The sequence below is a fragment of the Thunnus maccoyii genome, chromosome 19 (genome assembly GCF_910596095.1).
Source record: "Thunnus maccoyii chromosome 19, fThuMac1.1, whole genome shotgun sequence".
Taxonomy (NCBI): Eukaryota; Metazoa; Chordata; class Actinopteri; order Scombriformes; family Scombridae; genus Thunnus; species Thunnus maccoyii.
Window position 1 is genome coordinate 15,358,455 of NC_056551.1, and position 24,940 is coordinate 15,383,394.

General features: G+C 40.0%; 1 protein-coding gene across 1 annotated transcript; it reads left to right on the forward strand.

Annotated features, from left to right (window-relative positions):
• Nucleotides 1–535: 535 nt before the first annotated feature.
• LOC121885303 (endoplasmic reticulum metallopeptidase 1) lies at nucleotides 536–24,753 on the forward strand. Its single transcript, XM_042394645.1, has 15 exons — nucleotides 536–881; nucleotides 3,992–4,296; nucleotides 6,122–6,249; nucleotides 6,428–6,533; nucleotides 7,094–7,240; nucleotides 7,379–7,471; nucleotides 10,106–10,318; nucleotides 10,516–10,736; nucleotides 14,585–14,759; nucleotides 15,930–16,120; nucleotides 16,243–16,395; nucleotides 16,653–16,855; nucleotides 16,968–17,083; nucleotides 17,763–17,926; nucleotides 19,440–24,753. The coding sequence occupies exons 1-15, from the start codon at nucleotides 607–609 to the stop codon at nucleotides 19,614–19,616; spliced, it is 2,667 nt and encodes an 888-aa protein (XP_042250579.1). The 5' UTR covers nucleotides 536–606; the 3' UTR covers nucleotides 19,617–24,753.
• The last annotated feature ends 187 nt before the right edge of the window (nucleotides 24,754–24,940 follow it).

Sequence of the window (24,940 nt, forward strand, 5' to 3'; positions counted from 1 at the left end):
ACTTGATTTTATGCATTCTATGTATTCTATTTTTTATCTTTATTTTTATTCTACTTTATTATTGTTGTCATTCTGTGGGTTTTATTTTCCATTTTATGTTATGCATTCTATGTATTCTATTTTCACTCTTCATTTTATTATTATTATTATTATTATTAAGTGGGTTTATTTTCTATCTTATGTTACATTAATTATGGAATTCTGTCCCTGTTTTATATTCATTTTATGTCTATTTTCATGTGAAGCACTCGGTGCATGTAATTTCTTTATTGTAAAGCACTTTGAGCTGGATTTCTTGTATGAAAGGTGCTATATAAAGTGGATTATTATTATATTATTATTGAGGCATAGTGTCAGTGAAATCAGCCAAACTGCTGACTAAACGCTGCTTTATTTTTGTTTGCTGCTTACATGGCAGTATCTCCTCCTGCACTGCTGCCGTTTTATTTTACATTTTCTTCATGCGCCTCGGCTCTACGTCAGTTCATTCTGAAGTTTGTCCCTCAGCGCGATCCGTCGGTCTGGAAAAAAAAAGAAAAAAAAAAAAAAGCGACGCCTGAGAGCGACGCTTGCGGAGGTTGCAGCTGATGTACCGCTGGCTCGAAAATGGAGAGCGACACCACTGTCAGGAGAATAAAACAATTCGGGACACAGAATTGTGTAGCGGAAGATAACGACGGCTCCCGGGACCTGTGCGGGAATAACGGCTACAGCAGTGACGCGAAGAGGAAGCCCGAAGTGAGCCTGTACTTGCTGCGGGAAGGGCTCGCTGCTTCCCTGGTGTCTGTGTTTATTTTGGTGCTGTGGGGACTCGTTCATTTGTCGTTACAGCAGCTCGTCATTGGAAAGCCGACCGGCGAGTTCAACGCAGTGAGAGCCAGGTGAGTTTAGATAACTGTACCGTACATGTTGGCTAACGGTCTTGAGAGCAGAGCCCCGGCTAACCTTTCCTCTAGTTTGGCAACAGACCCGCCTAGAAACCACTACCGGGTGTCCCCTCCACCTCCACCTCCCAGGTAACCTGCAGGGCTGACAGGTGTTTCAGCCGCGTGTGTAACAGCAGCCTCTAGCACTCATCTGCTAACGATGCAGCCTCCAGCAAATCAAGATCTCCAGTACAGAAACCAGTTAAATGACCCCGAGAGACACCAACGGACATTATTATTTATTTAAAGTCGACAAACAAACGTGTAAAATACTAAAAATAAATAAACAAATAAATAAATGAAACGGACCTTTGGAAGGTAAGGTAACACAATACAAACGTTTATTTGAATAATACATTTCATACAAAAAACAATTAAAACGCCTTACACAATGCATTTAAACATCAAACAAGAAAGGCATCAAAAGACACTGAAACACAAATTAAAAGGACATGGAACCAAGATAAAAACATAAAAACAAAGAAATACAAGTATTTAAAAAGAAAACTAATCTATAGGATTGGACCGTCAATCATTTCAGTCATTTCACAAAACTAAAATGGTAAAAGCCTACTAGAAACTCACTGTAAACACAACTGTTGGATCTCCAGTCATATATATATAATCAATTGCTTAAGTTAATTATGTTAATATCAAAGAAAAGTGACACTTATGAGCATTTCCTGTTTGTCTTTGATTTATATAATTATAAACTGAATATCTTTGGATTGTGAACCCTTTGAAGGGAGACAAGCCAACTCATGCTCTGGGAACTTGTGATGCGTGGGCATTTTTCACTAGTTTCTGACACTGTATAAACTAAAAGATGAATTGATTATTCAAAAAAAAAAAAAATCGTCAATTGCAGCCCTACTCAGATTTTGAAAATCAGCTGTTCTGTAAAAGTTCATCTATGTCATCTCGCAGGTTGAGGAAACTCAAGATCAAGGTTGCAAAGCTGTTGAAAACAGAGAAGTCACAAAAAGAAAAGACACTTAATAAAAAAAAATTGAAAACCCACTTTGAAACACCAGCCTAAACTGAACCACACTATTTTCAACCAAACACATGTTCAGTGTTAAAATGATAAAAAATGCTAAAACATGCATAAAACAACCACTCAGCCACACTGAGCAGCAGCTTTTCTTTATCAGAGCAGGAGAGACGGTCAGGGATTATGGCATTGAATCTGAGGTCAGCAGGGCTGTGGTTGAGCTCTTGAAAGTGCTGGGTGGTGGTGGGATTTGCCATCATTTGGCTGGTTTCTCCATAAATGAGTCAGGCATGCTGCATTTGAACTGATTAGGGCTCTGAGCTTCTTTGGTCACAATCATGGCTTTCATGAGTCCATGCCCTGCAAATCCAGATTTGAGTTATGAGCATAAAACGGTGCCTCAGAGGCTGGAGTAAAGAATGAGAGAAAGCAGCGGTCTTCAAAGTCATCTGCTGCCACTTTGTCATTTCTAGAGAAATGACATGCAGGGGAGGACACGGTGATTTAGGAGTCTAAAGCAAAAGAAAAAGGGGGGAAAACAATACATTAGCTGTTTTTAATCCCTTGTTGTAACATCTGGACTACAACACATGGCTTCACCCACCACGGTTTCAGGGCAGATATTATTCTCTCACCACTTCTGAAGATAATTTATTGGTGGCTCCAAGCATCAGCTATCACAGCAGCTCCTCTGCTGGTGTGGGCAGCGGAGCTAACATTGGCGTTTTCATGAGCAGCTGCAGCAAACACGACCAGCAGCTGCTTTTTTTAAAGAAAATTTCGGGAGGAAAAGCATCTGTTTTTCTTTTTTTTTTCCTGTTGCACCCTGGAATCTTCACAGACATTTTAGATTTATTTCCTGTTCTTCTCTTAAGGGAGCCTGTGCAGTGGCGATAAGATAAGGTAGATAGATAAGGTCAAAGTAAAACATGGCTCACTATAACCTAAGTCATGGCAGTGGGTAAACTCCAGGACTCAGCTTACATAACAATGGCAGGTTGTATCCTGTTTGTTTTTAAAGATAAATGTATTTGAAATGAATGAAAAATAGGTTCATTTTACTTCTAATCCTAAATCCTAACCTCAGGACATGCATCATGTGTTTATGAAGTTGCTCCACTTTCTCCTTTAAACATTTGGTGTTACTTGTAACCACTGATTTATTTTTTTCATTCATCTTTTGGTTCTTAGAAAATAGTGAACAAGGCCTGTTTAGAGTTTTCTAGAAAGCAAGTTAAAGTATTCAAACAGTTTTTTTTTCTGACCAAACACTCAGAAACAAAAAGATAATCAACTGACTTGTCATAGAAGACAAAATAAAGCTGCACGTTTTTTTACGTTTTAGAAGTCGGAAACAACTTTAAAAATGACTCATGATGTTTAATCGAGTATCAAGTTGATGATTAATTTTCTGTCAGTCACTTAGTTAATCAATCAATAGTCAATGGAATTAAAGCAGAAGTTCCTCCATAGACAATGTGTGTCTTTTTGGAGCCACCAATAAAACTGTCAAATTAAACAATATGTTCTCGCGTTGCTAACACATGTAAAGTCTAATTTAAACTTAGTATCGGTCAAAACATGCAGGACTGGACTTGAACTTTGTTTCACTTCACCTGTTGATGCATCTGATAGATATTTAGAAGAGCTGGTTATCAGACAAGACATGCAAACTTAAACTGTGTGTTTATTTATTTATTTTATTTATTAGGTTTATTTGTCAGGAATGATGCAAAAAAAACCATTGTAACGGGTTAAAATAACATAAAACAGATGTATAGGATTTCTAGCTGAGGCTTGTGATTTTATCAGCAGGTTCACCACATATTCAGGAAATGTAACTTGTGAAACCTAATGGTGGTTTCAAGAGGAAATATATGAACTGTGACCACACCTAGATACATACAGTGATTAATTGTCTTTTACAATAACATTGAACTGCAGTGTAATTATTAATATACTCTGTGATGTTGTGATGGAACAAGTAGGCTTGGTTTACTGCCGCAAAGAGTGAACAACACCACAATATTCTCTGTCTCTCTCCTCACTCCTGCCTCACTTCACAATCCAGACGACACTTAGAGCAGATCACCAGCGTCGGCCCTCGGCCAGTGGGCAGCCAGGAGAATGAAGTACTGACAGTGGGCTACTTGTTGGAGCAGATTGAGAACATCCGGGTTGAGACCGCAGCGGGCGCCCATCAGCTCACAGTGGACGTGCAGCGACCCACTGGCACTTTCTCTATTGACTTTCTTGGAGGCTTCACCAGCTTCTATGACCGTGTCACTAACATCGCTGTCAGGCTGGAGCCCAAGGGCGGGGCGCAGCATCTCATGCTGGCCAACTGCCACTTTGACACAGTGGCCAACAGTCCAGGTATTAAAGCTTTCCTCCTTCTCTTGAACAAAGCAGCCTCTTCTCTTTGTGAGCTCTTACTGAAACCAGTGAAAGTGAGTGAGCTTGCTAATTAAAAAGGTGTATAGAAGAACCGGTGTAGCTAGCATGCATCTTGCATGTCGGTACATGCCACCGTGTGCCACATTTCAACAACAACTTCTGTATATTTTATCTAATCTTTTTTTAATTTCAACTTCTCAAATATGCTGTTTCAACCCCTCAAAACCCTGCAAGTCTGTGCACTCTCATGATCGGTTTGTTTGTTGTGGAGGTTGTTGTGCAAAAGTGATGAGTGATTTGTAGACCTTGCCCTTTAGGATGCTATAAGGAAACATTTCAAGCAGTGGAAAATGTTACTGATCTGAAGAGCAGTTTACAGCAACTTTCTTTGTTTTTTTTTAATATTTCCTATTAACATTTATAACCATCACACCCTCACAAATACTGCAGCTCTTGTCTTCATAGTGTATAGAAGTCTTTGGTTTCCAATATGCAAGTCCTCAAGTGTTCTTATGATCATAATGCCTTCACTTGTGTCCCATGTTGTGCACCATAGTCATGTGGACTGCATTTAAACAGCCATAACGAGCCAATCCAGAAAGTGAGGATCTAAAATGCTCCTTGTAAATGATTTAAAAACTAGTCGCATTGTGCTTTAACAGGAATCTGCTTAGAGCGATCAGGTGATCATATCTAGACTGCGCAGTAGTAACGGTGTTTGTTGATGATAGGCAGCACACTGCTGTGCCTAGTCTAACCCTCCTTGTTTGGTTTTAATTCAGTTTTTTTTCTCCACACCCTAGAGCCTGTTGGAGGGACACACACACATACACACACACACGTTTGCACACACAGCGTCACCGGCAAAAGGAAATTGATTCAAGGGGTGTGGATCGGGAAGATACACATACATTTCCATGTCCACTGCTGCCTGCCAACCTTTTGATTTTCGGAAATATAAACACTTGTTCGTGTAAAAATAGTTCTGAAAAAAAAAAGAATAAAGAGGCATTGTCTCGCACATATTTTCACGCATAGATCAGCACCTGTATTGATAATTGTACCTATAATTCCTTTTTCCAAGTACAGGTGAACTCGGGATTTGATTTTTGTACATGCCGTCCTCTGGACTCCCACACTGCTTTTCGGGGACAAGGATTAATATGTCTCTCACATAAGTGGCAGTGACAGCGGTATCAGCAGCATGAACGGTGCCTAGACAGACAGCGAACGAGCCTGCACCTCCACCTCATGATCACATTCAATCCAGAAAGCCGGAGCACATGATGTCTCAGTTTCGCTCTCTGATCTTTGGGTCATTTTTTTTTTTTTTTTTTCTTCTTCTTTGAATTCACTCTCAGCAAATTGTGTTCCTCACCGCGAACCTGTCTAATCTTTCTGCATCACATGCCTTGTTCACATGCTCTTTTTTTCTTTCCCTCTCACTGTTACCCATTTTTCCTTTCTGCTCTCACCATCATAGTGGGAGCTGGATCTTTACCAGGTCGTCGCATTCTTCACATGTTTGCACACACGGCCTGCTCAGCACATTTCCACGTGTTTGCAAATGTGTGTTCAGAGTTATGTGCACTCTCATATGTATTTATTTTATATCTCACACACTGAGCCACAGGGTCAGGAAACTTAGGCGATGTATGGGTATGACTACATGATTCATGTACATGCCAGGCCAAGCCAAACTTTTCTTGCCTGATGCGAATGTGAATGGAGACAAAGAGCTCAGCATTGTGCAGGTTTTTGGTATTTTTGACACACATACAGTACACTGGTTTCCTTGTTTTAGGTGCCAGTGATGATGCAGTGAGCTGTGCAGTAATGCTGGAAGTCCTCCATTCTCTGGCCAACCAGTCTACTCCTCTTCACCATGGTGTTATCTTCCTCTTTAATGGAGCTGAGGAAAATATCCTGCAGGTAAAATGAAGTACTAAGACCACATATTTTACATTTTGGATGTTAGACTATCTTGTCCACAGCACTTTGGATTGTCATTTAATTATAAAACTTCTCCTCTCTTTTTGCTTTCCTTATTTTTTTCTGTTACATTCTCTCTCAATAACTCTTTCTCTCTCTTTTTTCTTCTCTCTCTCAGGCCAGTCATGGTTTTATTACTCAGCATCCATGGGCCAAACAGGTGAGAGCCTTCATTAACTTGGAGGCTGCAGGTGTTGGCGGCAAGGAGGTTGTTTTCCAGACAGGTACTGTACCATTTACTGTAAGTTTGACAAACGGGTGTGGTTTTTTTAGTTTGTGGGCTTTTCCTCTGGTTTGCTTCCTCTGTTGTATGTACAGCCTCTTGACAATATTTCCTTCCTCTATGATTGGAAAGCTTGCAAATAAGGAGTGTATGAAGTTGATACCGTTGCTGTTGGAGTAATCAGAATCACTATCAAGTTTTGCATTACAGACTTACAGTATCTGCCCTTGTTCTGACCATTTATCTTCTGGCTGGCTGCCACCATTCAGTATCCATGGATTGCTAACAGTGCCTGATTATGGTTCCTGAGCTGCCTGTTACGTTGTATTTGTATTTTAGGCATTATCTGATACTCTTAACAACTGATGTGTGCAACACATTAAACAAGCTACAAATGCCTACATTCCCAAAAACCACAAACGACTAGTGGTAAACACTGCAAAGGACAGATTCATAAAACCCTGTTGATATATCTTTGTTGACAGAGTGATTATTTGATGTAACAAAACTGAGGAAACTGAGACATCTGTCAAGCAGCTTTTCCTTCCTGTTCCCCGACAGGTCCAGAGAACCCATGGCTAGTTCAGGCTTACGTTCATGCAGCAAAACACCCCTTTGCCTCTGTGGTCGGCCAGGAGGTCTTTCAGAGCGGCATCATTCCGTCTGACACCGACTTCCGCATTTACAGGGACTTTGGTAACATCCCAGGTAAAGAAATACACAGGACCCAGATGAGCACCCACACAGAAAGTCTGATATGAAGCAAACATGCTTTCATTTAGTGTCTTTTTCTCCCTTCTTTTTAATGTTTTTATCTTATTCTATATATATGTTCTTTTCTTACAGGCATTGATCTGGCTTTCATTGAGAACGGTTTCATCTACCACACCAAGTATGACACTGCCGACAGAATCCTGACAGACTCGATACAGAGAGCCGGTATGCAAAAACCCACACATTCATCCACTCATACTTAAGCAAATAGATTCAGAAGCTGGTAGCTGATGGGTGCATCTGTCTGTCATAATCAGAACAGTCTCTGCAGCAGAAGACTGGTGTGGTTTAAGTGACTGCCAACGCAGTTTTTCTGTCACAAACACATGCAGTGCATTTCTGCTTTATCCTCCAGCCTCCCTTTTCAGACTAGTCAGCACTTTGCTAATCTCATTATTTCCCTGAGAGTTACAAGATGCGCACACACATACATACTGTACATACCAGCCACAGATATTAACTGTTGCACTTGTACTTGTTTACCTCGTGCATCTGCGTTGCTGAATCATTTTGCTTTACTTAGCAGAGAATCCAGTCAGTCAGCACTAAAAACCTGAGACAGTTGGCATCTTTCTTCTCCCTCAGCAGCTACTGGACAATCCCCCTCCTCTTTCTTCTGTACACAGCAACTCGCTGTGAAAGGCATGAATTATTAGAGAGCGAGATTTCAGAGCTCCCTCCGTAGAACGAACGTATTTTTAGTCTGTAAAGAAGGAGGCAGAACAGTTTTGTAAGGCGGAGAGTAGATATAGTACAGGGAAGCTACACCGGTAGCTCTGCTCTGTTGTTGCCTGTGATGGACATAGCAAATTTGTTTCTAATCTGGTTATTGAAAGTCTCCCTCCACTCAAAAATGTGTTCTGCTCATTGTTACTTCAGTCGAATGTTAGAGCTTCACTGTGCAGAGTTTGACACTAGAAGGCTGTTATCTCATTCTTCATTCCTCGCATTTTCCATCTGCTGAAAGGGGAAAGTTTCTCTGTGCTCATTGAAAATCTGAGTCAGATTAAGGGGTGGGCTTCTGAGCATGATTTGTGACATCACAACTAGTTTAGAGGCTGATTGTGGTCCAGTATGCAATATATATAAATAGAGATATAGAAACTTGAAGCATCCAGTGCACTTTTCAGTGAAGTAGGAGAAATCTTTTGTCTAGCCGTTGAACTTTTGAAAAGAACAATATTTGCATATTCATTGATTCTGGATTTGAATGAGTGAGAAAGAATAGATGTAATTTTAAGGTTCTTAATGAGGTCATTTGCCATTTTTTTGAGCAAAAAACATATTAGATACATATTACTATTCCAAGAAGAGTATTTTTTTGTATCTTACAACATGTCTGGAGGGGATCTTTAAACTCTTCAATTTTACAACAAAAAGAGCAAGGTGCAAGGTTAGCATTGCTTTAATGTAGATTCATTGATTTTAAAAAAATCAAATGTAGCCTATTATCTATCTGTAAAGATGATAAATAAGAGAATGGCGTCATAACAATTTCAATGTTACTAAGGAATAAAACTATGTCATATGATTTTTTTGAATGAATCTTAAAATAATTTTGATCAGGGAAGTTGTGGGTAAATCTCAAAGCAGAATCATCTTGCTAAGCAGTGAACCCTACACGAATAAGTAGAAGTTGTACTCTCACTTGTTTACACTGACAACACAGAGCCTACCAGGCGGAAGAACAATGGAGCTTTGTCTCGCCTGTGTGTGTGTGTGTGTGTGTGTGTGTGTGTGTGCGTGCGTGCGTGTGTGTGTGTGCGTGCTGTTAACTGTGCAGACTTACAGGCAGCAATACATAAAAGAAACTTCGCCTCAGGCCACAATAACCCATGGAGCGACCTTTCACTGATCCTTCCTGTAGCCAGTTTTCTGTGCCTCCACATTCAACATCATGATTGTAACCAATCGTGTATGTGTCCAATATACTGGTGTGCAACTGTTGTGTAACAATGAGAGGCCGTTTAGGGCATAAATCAGACTTGCTCATACACACACACACACACTACCATACTCTCACACACACTGCTGTTTGGATCTTGAATCATGTTTACTCACACACACTGTACACCACTGTATTCTCTTTTTACTACGCTATCATTCTGACTCACACACATCATCACACACACACTAATTGTGCATGTAAGACAGAATAATGATGTGTATTAAAAAAAAGAATTAATGAGGATATTAGTGGCCTGAAATGTCTCTCATACATCTATTTATATACTGTAAACTAATAGAAAACATTTTTATCTAATTTCATTTAAATTGTCGGTGATGTAACTGACGATCGAAGAGCGAGATTGTAAGACTCAATACACAGTAGCAGCGCATCATTTTCTAGTGTGTACTGTACCTTTTTTTTTGTTTAATAATTGACGTGGTGGTGTGTGCTCGTGGTTTTATTGCCACAAAAAATACAGTCTAGGTGATCATATAGGAACAATAAAGGCCATTACCTCGGTACACTCTGTTCCTGCTGGTCAGAAGGTTTAGTAAGTCAACAATAAACTCTGTCTACCGCATGTGATGCGTCAGCTGTGTAAAGCATGGTCCTTTTTTGTCATTTTCACATTCAGTCATATCAACAGTTTCCTTCTTTTGATTGAGCAAGCAGTATTACAAATGTTGGAAGAACCCCAATAGAGTAATTAAATATTTATTTTTATAGTTTGTCCATTTCCTTGAATTCCAGCCAGTCCAGGTTTTAAGTCAGGATCCGGCCTTTGTACCTTTTTATTACCTGTAATGTGTTATATTTCATCTTTTGACCACCTCACCTCCTGTTTCTAGGCGACAACATCCTGGCGGTCCTGAAGTACCTGGTAATGTCAGAGAAGTTGGCCGATTCCTCAGAGTACCGTCATGGCAACATGGTATTTTTTGACCTGTTAGGGGTAGTCGTGGTGGCTTACCCAGCGCGCGTTGGCACGATCCTCAACTACATGGTGGCTACAGCAACCTTCCTCTATTTGGCCAAGAAAGCCTCACTGCCTGGCAATGGGGGTAGGTCACAATTTCCTGTGGTGGATGCATGTTATGCCATTTCCTCTACTGGATGTGTGTGTTTTGTCTGTCCCTCTTTGTGAATTATGTAAGTATTTTGTAATGATAGTCTGGTCCAAAATGTTAAGATTGATTTTATTTTTCTATGGAAGGGGTTTGGTCAGCTGTTCATGCGGGTTCATCTCCATCTCTCTCAGGTGGTCGCTATGTGCGAGACTTGGCCTGTGCCACAGGTGTAGCAGTGCTGAGCTGGTTCATCACCCTGCTGTCGGTGCTGATCGTAGCTCTGCTCGTCACTCTGCTTGGCCGCTCCATGTTTTGGTACAACCACTTTTACGCCTCCATCTGCCTGTACGGAGCTGCCTCCACTGGAAAGATGATCCTCGTACATACACTGGCCAAGAACCTTTACTACGGGGTGAGAGAGTTTATAACGTAATTTACATGTCTTTTTACTTTGAACGTTAACTTTAGAGGGCAGATAATGTGCAGAATCATTGGTGTTGGTGAAGCTGACCATAAATAAAATGGAAATATTTTACTGCACAGAGAAGTAAAGCTGAAAGGGAGGTGTGTTTGAGAATATAATGAATTATTAGTGTAAGTTTTACACATAGGTTTTATAGTTATGTGTTTTTGTGCAAAGCTGAACGGGAAGATGATTTTGTATAACCATAAGTCTTGGCCATAAGGTAAGTGTTGAAATATTTGCTGCGTTGAAGCGGAAAGAATGTTGACCAGCTGGATTCAGATTAATATCTCAAACGATACGTCTTGTTCCATGAAATTTGTTTTCACGTTTGAGAGTTTTATCTGACCAGAGTGTGGACTGTTTAGTTTAGTTTAGTTCAGTATAATCAAATGAGTTTTAATTCTCTTTCTCATTCCTGCTTTGTATATACAATAGAGGTCGCATTATTTCCTAGAGCCTAACATCTCATGATGACTCGCTCAGCTCACAGTTGATGTAGACTAAAGTGCAGAGATGAGAAAGCAGACAGTTCCTCTTCCTCCATGGTGATTACAGAATGACTCTTTGTGTGTGTGTGTGTGTATGTGAGTATAAACCGGTAGAGATTTTTGACAGGCAGTTAACTGTCAATCACGTGTACACACAGCTGAGAGCCGACTGACCTGTCTCGCTTTGTTTTTTGATAGTTTGCGCAGGAAGGAGTAGGAGTAGGTTTTCCATCTATCAGCAGATGGCATCTGTGCCTGCTAATAGTCCTAAGTCCTGAATCTTGTATTGCTTGAAATATAATTGACATCAAGATGTTCTTTGGTAAACTTTTTTAGGAGCAAGTAGTTGCAGTTCAGCTTGCTTATAATGAGCATATACCTGAGGTTCAAACTATCACAGAAAGTTGATTTTCATCTGGAGCTGCAGCTAACCACATTATGAACTCTGGCTTATCGTGGCCAGATTCCAGAAAGGACACAATCTAACCTTTGTCCCAGACTACATGGCTTCATCTCCAATGAAACAAAATCTCTATTGAAACACCAGTAAACTGTAACTGTGGCCTCATTTTTTAATGGTATTTTGTTGACAAAAGAGTCTAGATAGGACTGGCAAGTTCTGTTTAACAGAGAAAACTAACAAAGAAATCATTAGTCCTTAAAGAAGATCGAATAAAAGATGTCTGCCTGAGAACTCTTTTTTTTTTAAATTTCTTGGCTTGTAGTCATTTACATTTTGGTATTCTGGTTTAAATAAACTCTGAGTCACGTAACACTAAAATCTGAACTTCTTTGCCCACAAAAGGTCGAGATACACAGAGAGACTTGAATTAGAAACTCTTATCTCAGTGTTTTTTTAGTCTCACATCAATCAAGACCAGAACCTGCTGTACAAAGCTCACCACAGACACTGGGGATGTATTTGCATTTGCACTGATGCAAGACCATACACTGCTGCTTACATTTGTTATGTACGTGTGTGTGTGTGTGTGTGTGTGTGTGTGTGTGTGTGTGTGTGTGTGTGTGTGTGTGTTTGTAAGGGCTTCCTATGTAATAGCTGTTGAGAAATCATTCAACCAAAATGTGGCAATGTGAGAAAAGAGCCAGGCGAGTGCCTCTCAGCGAAGCTGAAATCTTGATGTTCATTTTAATTGAAGAATACTCCGCCTTGTGCACTTGTGGAATGTTATGCTTTGTAACGATACAGTGGTACTTGAAAGTTTGTGAACTCTTGAGAATTTTCTCTATTTCTGCATAAATGTGACCTACAATGTGATCAGATTTTCACACAAGTCCTAAAACCACATAAAGGGAACCCAATTAAATAAATGAGCCAAAAACATCAAACTTATTCATTTAATTATCAGGGAAAATGATCTAATCTTACATATCTGTGTGAGGCAAAAGTATGTGAACCCTTGCTTTCAGTAACTGGTGTGACCCTCCTTTTGAAGCAATAACTTCAACCAAACGTTTCCGGAAACTGTTTATCAGCCCTGCACATCGGCTTGGAGGAATTTTAGCCCATTCGTCCTCACAGAACAGTCTCAACTCAGGGATGTTGGTGGGTTTCCTTGCATGAACTGCCTGCTTCAGGTCCTTCCACAGCATTTCTATAAGATTAAAATCAGGACTTTAACACGGCCATTTGAAAACATTCACTTTCTTCTGCTTTAACCATTCTTTGGTAGGACGACTTCTGTGTTTAGGGTCGTCGTCTTGCTGCATGACCACTTTCTGTTTAGCTTCAGTTCACAAATGGATACCTTGATATGTTCCTGTAGAGTTTGCTGGTACAACTCAGAACTCATAGCTCCATCAATGATTGCAAGGTGTGGTCCAGATGCAGCAAAGCAGCCCAAACCATGATACTGTTACCACCATGTTTCACAGATGGGATAAGGTTCTCATGCTGGAATTCAGTGTTTGCTCGTTGCCAAATAGAACGCTTCTCATTCAAGCCAAAAAGTTCGATTTAGGTCTCATCCATCCACAGAACATTAATCCAACAGCCTTCTGGCTTATCCATGTGGTCTTGATCGAACCGTGGACGGCAGCAATGTTCTTTTTGGAGAGAAGTGGCTTTCTCCTTGCAACTCTGTCATGCACACCATTGATGTTCAATGTTCTCCTGATGGCACTCATGAACATCAACTGTAGCCACTGCAAGACAGGCCTTTAGTTTCCTAGACGTTACCCTGGGGTCCCTCGTGGCCTCCCGGACTATTACTCGCATGCTCTTGGTGTGATTTTTGTTGGTCAACCACTCCTGGGTAGGGTAACAATGGTGCTGATTGTCCTCGATCTGCCTGACAGTCGCCTGGTGGAGTCTAAACTCATTAGAAATGGTTTTGAAACTCTTTCCAGCCTGGTGAGCATCAACAACTCCTCTTCTAAGGTCATCAGAAATCTCCTTTTTTCGAGCCACTTCCAACACACTTCCACAAACCTGTGTTGTAAAGCTGAGACTTTAATAGTGAAGACCCAGATTTCTCTTCTTCAAATAAGGCAGGGCCTCCCAGACTCACCTCTAATTGTCATCCCATTGATTGAAACACCCAATTCTAATTTCCCCTTCAAATTAATTCATAATCCTAGAGGTTCACATACTTTTGCCACACACAAATATGTAACATTGGATAATTTTCCTCAATAAATAAATGAATGAGTGTAAGGTTTTTGTCTCATTTTTTTAATTGATGTCTCTTTATCCAGTTTTAGGACTTGCATGGAAATCTGCTCACATTTTACGTCATGTTTATGCAGAAATAGAGTAAATTCTAAAGAGTTCACAAACTTTCAAGCACCATTGTATATTACAGCAGCTTCTCTATCAGTGTACAGTAATACACACAGAAAATCAAGCCAGTGAATTTCTCTTGCAGTAGTTTTTTTTTTCCAAGCTTTTTTTTTTATCAGTTTTGTGTTCCTTTTATTATTTACAGTTAGTTTCAGAATACAATAGTAGCCTCAGTGAGGAGTTTCTATTGTAGGAACAAGGAGGAACCAGGTGATAACATTGATTCTTTGGTCCTATTTATCTTTTATCCTCATCAGTTCTAAATAAATGATGGTGTACATTGTTATTTTCTTCAAAGAGAAGCCAGTAAAATTATTTGTCATGCATATCTGAGTTTATATAAGAAGTATATAAACTCATGGACAGTTGGATCTCTATTTAAATGAGACAAAACTGAGAGGGAGATTAGGATGGAATAAAAACAACAGATGTAATAAACTGAACATAATCTATTCATGTATGCATATTCCCCATATGTTGAGCTGTTGTGTGTGTTCTCCATGCAGGGTGTCCGTCTGGTGGAGCTTGGTGATCTCTACTTTGACGTGAGCTTGCTGCTGTGGTGCTGCAGCCTGGTGTGGTTGACCCAACGGGGCCTGTGTTCAGCCTACGTACCCATGCTAATGGTGGCCTTCCCCCTGGCCACCAGACTGCTGCTAGCCAAGGAATTTAAACACAGAGGTAGACACTCAACCTCAACTCAACTTTATTTACAATGAATATTTATTGATCAGTAAATTATAAGAACTAGAAATTGGGACACATGTTTAATTTAAAGGAGAACTCAGTTGAATGTAAGGATTCATGCATGAGGACACTGGTCGTCTTCATATTAATTACTACTTTCTGATATAACCAGAACAAAGAGATGAAAGTATTATTACCCCAAACCTGATTCTCAAAACCTTCTCTGAAGTTAGAGCAACTAGATGATTTTATTCATGGCACCGTAGTTTTAGAAACTGGGATTTGCTCTGTAGAAGGGCAGTAGTTAGATGAATCTGTAGCTAATTACAAGGCATAAACTAAGGTTAACTCTCCGCTATTGTCTAATTCTACCAGACCTGAGCCAATTTCAGACACGCATCGCATGATGTAAGGCCAATTTTATATGCTGGCCTCAAGCACAAGTAAACGCCCGGATCACTTTTATATTAAAATCGTACTAGGTTGGACCAAGTAACATTTCTGTAACACAGCAACACAAGATTAAATACATGCAGTAAGATTATAATGCATGTCCTGTTCTACCTAATTAAGAAAACTGTAGTTAATTTCTCGCCAGGCTATCATCTTTTATGCACAAAGAAAATAAAATCAGTTCAATAAACCACAAAACACTGTGAAATATACAGTTCTAAGCTGTTGAAGAGATTCCTCTCATGTTTGATAGGTTTCTAATTTTTTTTCCCCTTAGGGTGCAGAGAAAGAGTTAAAAACAAAACAAAAAAACAACCCTCTTACAACCATAATAATAATCAGACCAGTTGTCTCACTCTTTGTATTTAAAAATATTGTCCATGCCAATGATTTGAAATTATGAATATCTAGCAAAATGCTTTACATACAACATGTGAGCAAATAGGAATTAATTATTTAAGCTTTAAAATAGTTTTTTTTAAAAAATTCCATCTGTGCTGTTGCCTGTGAGAGAACTGATAACACTCTTCCTTCTACTAAAGTTACATATTCCATGTCTGTGAAAAGGGCTTTACTGCAAACCAACACTGTTTGATTGGGTTGAAGATGGATTGTCGTACTGTAGCTGTGGGACCGACAGAAGTTGATAGTCTGATCTCAGGATGATTCAGTGTTGGTCTGATGAACAATAAGCGCTCTGTCTTTGTGCAGGAGCGTCAGTGAAGTACAGTATGCTCTATCTGTTGGGTCTGGCGTTGCCATATATCCACTTCATGTTCCTCATCTGGGTGGTATTTGAGATTTTCACACCCATCATGGGGCGCAGCGGCACAGAGATACCCCCAGAGGTGGTCCTGGCCTCCCTCGTCACCCTGGCAACCATTTTCCTCTCCTCTTTTTTCGTAAGTGTTCCTACATCATGTATAACAATGAAGAAAACTTGGCAAAGCCGGTGGTAATTTCAGAAAGACTGCTGTGTAGATTGTTTATCCAGTAACATATTGTATTTTCTTTTCTGTCTCAGCTTCATTTCATCTATTTGGTACGGAGCACTAAGTGGATCCTGGCGGGTCTGGGCTCAGTTTTCATCATCATGTTCCTGTTGGTGTCCTGCAGCTTCTTCTTTCCTTATTCAGGCAATCCAGACAGCCCACGGCCAAAACGAGTCTTCCTGCAGGTTAAAATTCGCAACACGCACACAGAAGCACAAACATGTTCACATAAACATATGAGTTTATTGTATTTCGCTCTTAGAAAATTCTATCTCTTATACATTTACTTTTTCTTCTTGGAAAGGATGGGACAAAAAAGTCTGAGCATTTCTCTTTGAGAGATTGTAATAATTATATAAAAATCTCATATTGAAAGTAAGAAATAGAAGGAAAGGAAGTGTGTATTTATTTATATTTTTGCATGTTTCATCCACCCCTGCAGCATACGACACGGACCTTCCACAATCTGCAGGGCCAGGTGGAGAATCGAGACTCGGGTCTTTGGATCAACAGTTTTGACTACACAGCCATACAGCACATCACACCCCACATCCCCGAGATCAACGACAGTGTTCGCACCAGCTGCCGTGAGGACAGACCCTTCTGCGGTTACCCCTGGTTCCTGCCAGTGAAGTTCCTCAGCAAGTCAGTAACGCAGACTTGTAGCTCTTTGTTTAACAGTGTCACTTCCTGCATCTTTGCTGTATAAAGGCTGCTTCTTTTTTATAATTTATATCATATTTTGGTGTATTTGTAGGAAGAACTGGTACCTTCCTGCTCCAGAAGTGTCTCCCAGCTCTCCAGTGGAGTTCAGCCTGCTGTCCAAAGAGGAGACCAGCTGGGGAACAATCAAAATGACGTTTAATGTCAAAGGTCAGGAGCGCTTTGTGTTGACAGCGAATTAGAGAAGTTTCCTTTTGAAGAGTTGCAGGCAGAGATACGAGACAAAATCAAAAAATGTTGACTTTGTGACTTCAGATTGGACTTGAGCCATATGACCAGTACGGTGATGCATTATTTTGAAGAGCTTACAATCAGTGTTGAGATTATGAATTCAGAGAATGTTCTCGAACAAGAGGTTGACATTTTTAAACTACATTGAATTATTGAGATTGAAAGTTCATTTGTGATCTTGGAAATAGTAACACGATCTTACCGCTGGGTCCATTTAGGAGGTTTGGATCACATCACATAAGTAGATGGAGTTTATCCAGTTGTCATGGAAATGTCCAACTTTCCATTTTTCTGGGCACTTTCAGGACTTTCTCAGCTTGTCCATGTTGGCTTTAAAAAGATTCAGAAAATTTGGAAATTTGAATACCTACATTTTCATGACAACTGGGCAAACTCCATCTGCTGAGGAAGATTGTATGATACAATCAAAAGCTCCAGAACGGCTACATTGATTTAGAGGAAGAAGTCATTCAAATATGATATCATGAAATATAAATAATACATTCATTTTCCTCTTTCTCTCAGCTCAACTGTCCGATCTGGTTGCATTAGTCTACATGTATGTGCATGTTAATGTGTGTTTTGCTGTCCTGTGCAGGCCCTAGCCACATGTCCCTGTACCTGATGCCTCACCGAGGAGCCAGCCTCTCCACCTGGTCCTTCGGTGACGGGACGCCCCAGTTTGACCTGAGTGGAGAATATTTTGTTTTCTATTCCCACGGCCTCGATGCCCCAACGTGGACCTTCTGGTTTGAAATACAGGTACTGTCTGCAGCTAAAAGGGACCTTCTGCACTTGTTTTCCTTATTAACATTTCATATCCCTGCTCTGTTGTGTATATTCTTCATGTGAATTATTTATCCTCTTAAACTCCCCAAGGACGCTGGTGTCCTTGGCCATCGTTACTGTCCTTCAGAGGCTGTAGTGGAATCAGTTTTAAAGCTAGAGTGAAGATACTATAATCATGAAACTAGACCTAAGGCATCCATTGGTACCAACCATGTCATTCTAGCTTGTCGGGAAAGTGGCTAAATAATGCTCCAAAGTTAGGCTAAATTTTGGCAAGGGAAAAACTGGCATGGCCATTTTCACAGGGGTCCCTTGACTTCTAACTTCAAGATATCTGAATGAAAATGTGTTCTATGGTTACCCATAAGTCTCCCCTTTACAGATAAGCCCATTTTATGCTAATCCCATGCAGTTTGGGGCAAAAACCATGCAGTTTTTTGCATGCAGTATAAATGTGTTATTTTCGCCTATTCTAAAACTGGTGTATTTAAATATTTCTACATACTGGGATCTCTAAACAGTCTTGGAATTGCATAAATTTGGTATGATCACAGCATGAATTTTTCTATGGTGTTCATCAAGGTCTTGGTGTCTTAACCACTTCCACTCCCTGAGGAAGCCGGTGTCTGCGGTTGACATGTATCGGGCTCAGTTTTAAAGCTACAGTGAAGATAGTGGTATCATATGAAACTAGGTGACCTAAGGAATCCATTGGCACCAACCATGTCATGCTAATCCCATGCAGTTTTGGGCAAAAACCATACAGTTTTTTGCACGCAGTATAAATATATTGCCTTCGCCTATTCTAACAATGGTGTATTTTGGAGGGATTTTTGACCATTTTTATAATTTCTCAAATGGTCAAAAGTGGTTAAATTTTGCACAAAATCTATGTAACAAATGGTATCAATCCAAAAATTGCTGCAACAATTTATGAGACATAATTGAGCATGACAATGGCCATAATATACTTCTGTCATAATGTCCTAAGCCCTCATACACTCAACTCATCTTTTTTCAGTGTAAAATCTTGAACGTATCCCTCAAAAAATTGTGGATTTGTTGTAACTTGTGTATTTATGCCTATGGTCCTGGCCACATTAATATATACTGTCGGTCATCAGTTACTGCAGTGCCTTTGACATCGTGGAATCCAGACAGATGTCTGTCTTTCAGACCTTCTTTTCATTCCTGACATTTCTGGGTTTCTGTGATGCCTGCAGGAGATTAGATCCTGCCAGAACACAGCTGGACCGTGTTTGAGTGCAAAGCATTGTTGTCATGAGACAACAATGCTTTGCAATTGCATGAGAGCATGCCCCTCTCAGGGTTTAGATGAACACCTTAAAGACTCTTAGGGTAAAAAACATGCAGCATATAAGCTAAAGACAATGTGATCTTTCTAAGGGACTAGAAACTGCTAGTTCTGGTCCTCTCACATCTCAAATGATGTATATAGTCATGGTTTTCTCTCTCTGTTCGTCAGCCTCCCAGAGACCCGGACCCATCAGGCCCTGAGGGAATAATCTCGGTCGCCATCTCCTCTCACTATTTCTTCGGGGAAGACCAGAGGACTGCTCAGCTGGAGGAGATCCTCCGCAGGTTCCCCACGTGGGCTTTTCCTTCGTCTTGGGTCAGTACGTACGACATGTACCGATACTGAGGTCAGCACACACCGCAGAGGCTGACGCTGAGGAGAGCCGAGGGCCGCAAGGGGGCCCCCCCCCCCCCCAAGACAGACAGACAGACAGACAGAAGAGATTTCAAGGGACAATACCGAGAACCGGCCCTGCTGCCTTTTCACTCTGACACAAATACGCACAACAACACACACTCACACACGCTGCCTCCCAGCCTGCCTGAGAGACCCCCATCACTGTGTCAGTAGGCTTAGTACTGTAGCTAACCAAGCAGGAAGACACGTTGAGGCATACCGGAGTTAAGCTGACCAGCTTACAGACTGACTAACTCACCGACCGACGCACCGGCCACTACAAGCCTCGTGCTCACTCCTGGGTTACAGAAACAAAGGGGTTAATTTTCTTCTTTTTTTTTGTACTCAATCTTTCGTGCCTTTGCTTTACTCACTCCCATCTCACTCCCCCTCCCCGCTTTCTCTCTCTCTCTCTCTCTCGCTGACTTCCTCCCCCGTCGTTCTTCCTCTCTCATGCTAACACTTTTCCTGAATGAATAACGTCGCATGACTACCTCTCCCTGCTCTCTCTTTCATCAGCAAACCACTCGGGCCGTTCTCAAACTAGATGTTTCTCCGGCTTCCTCTGCAAAAATAACACCACCACTATCTGCACTGTAGTTGTAGTGGAATACCGACGGATCTGCTCGGGAGGGGAAACAAAGAATGGCTTTTGTTTGACCCCTCTTCTGACTTTAACTGGAAACTTTGACACTTTGAAAGTCACCTTTTTTTTGTCAACACCACTTGTTGTATTATGAGCAGATAGTTTTTGTACTAGCTAATCAGTTAACTGTGAAGTTGCTCATCATGATTCCTCACTAAGACCATTGATTTGCAGCACATATGCACACATGCTCCTGTGTTTCGTTGAGGAATGCCAACAATCTGCTGTGATGGTCAGTGATGCAAATGCAGAAAACTGTGCCTGTAAAATTGAAAAAAGCTGGCTAAAATCAAAATGTCAAGGTGTCCGTTTTAAAAGGAATAATCTTCCTGAAGATAGTAAGATTTTGCTCAAAGGGCAATAAGGTCTTTTCTTAAGGCGTTCGTCCTGACGTATTCGGGCAAACCCGATGTGTTTCTTTCAAAGCTTGACAACACCAGAACTGGGAAACAAAAGACTTGTGGCACTCGAAACGTCCTGCGATTTAAAACGATTCCCCGAGCCTTGAGGGTGAACGGGCGGGAAACCAGCAATGCAAATCCACACTCATTCACAAGCGTCAGTGTCCAACACTTTAACGAGAAGCAGAGCGAGCTGACGATTATCTACGTTCACTGTTACTGTAATAGCGTTTGGATCTGTGCTGTGAGCTGTCTCCAGCAGCACCAAGGAATATCTTTTTTTTTTTTTTTTTTTTTTTTTTTTTTGGTAATGAATGAAAATGATCCGGTTCACATGACTCTACATGTTGGCTGCAGATGGAGAGAAGTTAATCAGACTTTGATGCGTTTAGAATCAATTGAATCGAACCACTAAAACAAAACAGGAAATAGCATGTGTGTAGCTACGTGTGAAATTTATCCTGATCAATTAGCAAAATAGATTTTTTAAAATTCAATTTATATATATAAAAAAACAGCTAATGTCATTAAATACCCTTTTATGGGTCCATAATTACCAAGAAGCATGTAAGAAATATGTAATTTTATACTAATTATATGGAAAATACATTGTTTTTAATTGGTTTACTTCCATTTAATTCCAACTGATATTAGTTACATTATTCTACAGGCAAGCCATGTAACACATATGGAGAAAAAGGTTTCTAATAATCAATGGATTAATATTTTCATGGGTTTAAATTGAGCTTAAATTCCTATTTTCCTGATAATTAGCACCACATTACATAGTCCTCTTCAGGATGTTATTAAGTTGCTGAGCCATAGCATAATATGCTGCCATTTACATGCAGATAGTTTTAGGATAAGATCTGAAACGCTGCTGTAGAGAAGAATGAGAAAGCGATGCTACAGATAACAAGGAGAATCCAAGCTAATGTGTCGCTGCACTTTGCTTAAGTTCTGACTTCACTTCTCTCTTCTCTTCAGTTGTCCTGAACTACATACATTATATCTAAAGAATGTAAAACTAGGAGTCGATGCTGCTGAGGACAGCTTATAGTCTTAGCTGTCGTCCACTAATTTTTTCTGGTGCATGTTGCTAATATCTCACTCATCTCATGTGAAGCTGCTGCAGAGCTCAAGTATCGCAGCCCACAGTCCAGTTAGTCTGACCTGTTTCTACACGTGTCCGCTTCACATAAATGGACCCCATTGTTACAGTCAGTGTCACCACTACCTCTATAATGATCAAACTTAGAGATAACCGTTATTAATGATCTTGCAAAGACTGGTTTAAATGTTATAGTTGGAAAGATTTAGATAATATATATGAGGTTGAAGAGCGAGAGAGATTACTTTTGATGGTCTATAAAGCATGTTTGTTTGAGGGCTACCTCTCTTATAGTTAAAGAGGTCTGCTTCTGTAGTGTTTGATAGATGAATCGCATCGCTGTGCATCCAAAAAAAAAAAACATCTGGATGACCGTCCCCTCCCTACCTTCAGTCCCCACACACTGATGAATTCCATTAAAACACAAAAAACAATGTCACACAGTTGCTTGCTGGCATTTTGACCCCTTTATATGATCAAAGGTGGGATCAGGTTGTAAAAAGTTGGGATTTTTTTTTTTTGCACTTGGGAAATCAACTGAGCAAAAATGATTGTCTCTTGTTCATTTTGTGTTACACCCGGCGACGCGTCCCCCCTGTGATCCATGTCGTCTGCTTCAGTCACACAAAAACGAGAAACGCCGACCTGAAGGAGGCCTTAAAGTTTCGCTTCCAAAGAGACACACAAAATGTTTACTGTGTAACGCGGACACAAACATCTCAGTGGTCTTAACGCTACCAAGTGCCGCAACTGTGCAGACTTTGTATGTACAGTCAGTCGTCGTCTGTCGGAAATCACAGCCTTCAGTAGCACTCAGCAATTTGAAAACAGATTGTCCTTCTATGCTCTTTTCTTTTTATGCATGATGTGTCACACGGGAAATCACAGCGGATTTAAAATCAAGTTGGTGGGTTGTAGCCAAAAGATGATTTGAGATGAGTTGAAGAAAACAATATTTCAACCATAAAAGTTCCTCTCGGCGGCCAACATGGACGAGAAGTCTGTAAAGAGTTAAGAAAAAATGGAAGTTTGAACCGTCCATCTACTGAGGAAGATCGTGTGATTCGATCAAAAGCTCCAGAGTGAGATTGTTTTGTCAAAAGTCAGCTGACTGCAGTATAAAGACATGTCTGGATTCAAAGAGCAAAAAACTAAGTATACAAGACATCTGCTGTTATAAACATAACCTATATTATTATAAGAGTAAAGAAATTAAAGTCTATTGGTTGGCGTCTACAATTTGATTTGTGTATCTTACGACTATGAACAGAGACTCTCATCCCTGATGGAAAAATACTCAGCAGTAGTTGGCAGTAATGTAAATTGGTTAAAACATCAGTACGGTCCTTTTTAATATATATTCAGTAAACTCCTGCCTCTGTAAGTCTGTGCTGCTCCACAGCTGTTAGTGATGGAGTCAACGTGAACGGCAGCAGATACAGAAACACTATTAGATCGCCTCGCCGGTTCTCCTCCGAGGTTTCAACTGGCATTTTTATTGTGTTTTGTAGTCCATCAGTAGAAGGTAATGGTTAATTAATTAACAGGGTTGTCGATGGAGCAGGAACTGATGTGTTGTTTCTCTTCAGGCTGAATCAGACATGAACCTCATGGTTTTAACCTTGTCTGGAAAGGAAAATCAGTCTTTCCTTTTTACTGAAGAAAAGTGATCAGAGCATCTGAAATGTTTGTTTTGTCCTGGAAGTACCTGAAAAGAAGAAACTGACATCACAGTTAAGTCATGTGTGTCTGACTTTGACAGAAGATAGATCTGAATCTGTTTTATTGAAAGAGCTTCAGTTGATATTCAGAGCGTCTATGGGAGAAAAAGCTTTATTAACAAATGTAAATTAATATTTTTCTAATAATCTGTTGTAAAGTTGAATTGTCTTTGATTTTTGTTGGAAACTGATGGAAAACAAAGAAATGGAAAAAAAAGAGTTTTGTGTAGTAAACTTTAAAAAAATGTCTTCAGCTTGTTCATATGTGGTAGATATTATAGGATTTTTTGTTTATAGTTATAACATTAAGTGAGATGATAGTCGATGAATAACAAAAGGTGTGTTTGTTTTTGATAAAAGCATAGGAGGGAGTGCTGTAAATGTGGGACGGAGCGGGGAGATGTATGATGCAAAGCTGTGAAATGGCTCATCCTACACGGTTGGTGCTCCCACTGTGTTTTCACCGAGCGCTGCTACAGAGCTTAACGTAGAAGAAAAAAAAACAAACTCCTTTTTAGGATACAGTGAGTTTAAGTTGTGACAGAATCTAACGTATTAATGTAAATCCGTTTAGACCGAGAAGCCGACCAAGCACTGCTGTGTTTTTCTCGTTGTTCGGTGTAAACTCACACTCGGACGCAGCTTCGTCTTCATCACAGTTAACACTCAGTCAAGGAACAAAAATAAAATCTTAAAGATTTTAAGCGTCCACACACAAATATCCATATCAGCTTGAGAAATAAACTGTAACAGAAATATATTCTGGGATACACGTTGAAATGTCTTAATGCTTGTTGTTGATGGATGTCTTTTTTTTTTTTTTAATGTCATACTGTATTTGTTTCGTTAGTGACCTGAACTGTGTGTTTGTCAGACATCTTCACCCATGCCTCTTTTCATAACTGTTATTTCAATTTTTGTTCTAAAAGTTAAATTAAGATGTGTTTTTAAACAAGACTGATCATTTTGTCCTTTTTTTGTGATTGATTTGACACTTTGAACTGCTGTTTTGCTTCTTTTTTTAAAAAAAAAAACAACAACTGCATATTTGTCTTTTAGTTGGGATTAAATGATTGATACTTGGGATTATTGGGATTGATCTGGTTAACAGGGTATCCATTTATTGAATGGACGGGATGATTTTTACATTATGCAAAAAGCTTGAATTAAACTAGCACTTACAACAATTAAAAAAATGCTTATTATGTATATGTTTCATGTTGTATTGTCCTGTTCACAACACTTACATGTACAAACAGATCAGATTATACTTGGAAATAATGGTAGTCAATGAAACAAACCAACCATTTTTAAAAATAATTTATTGGTCTTTATGTACAAGGAAAAAATGAAGTAGAAAACCAAACATGAGTAGAAAAGGCAAATGTACAAGA

Coding starts and splice junctions, on each gene's coding strand:
- LOC121885303 (XM_042394645.1), top strand. CDS start 607: ATGGAGAGCGACACCACTGTCAGGAGAATAAAACAATTCGGGACACAG. Junction 7,472..10,105: donor AGACTCGATACAGAGAGCCG/GTATGCAAAAAC, acceptor TCCTGTTTCTAG/GCGACAACATCCTGGCGGTC. Junction 16,856..16,967: donor CCAGTGAAGTTCCTCAGCAA/GTCAGTAACGCA, acceptor GTGTATTTGTAG/GAAGAACTGGTACCTTCCTG.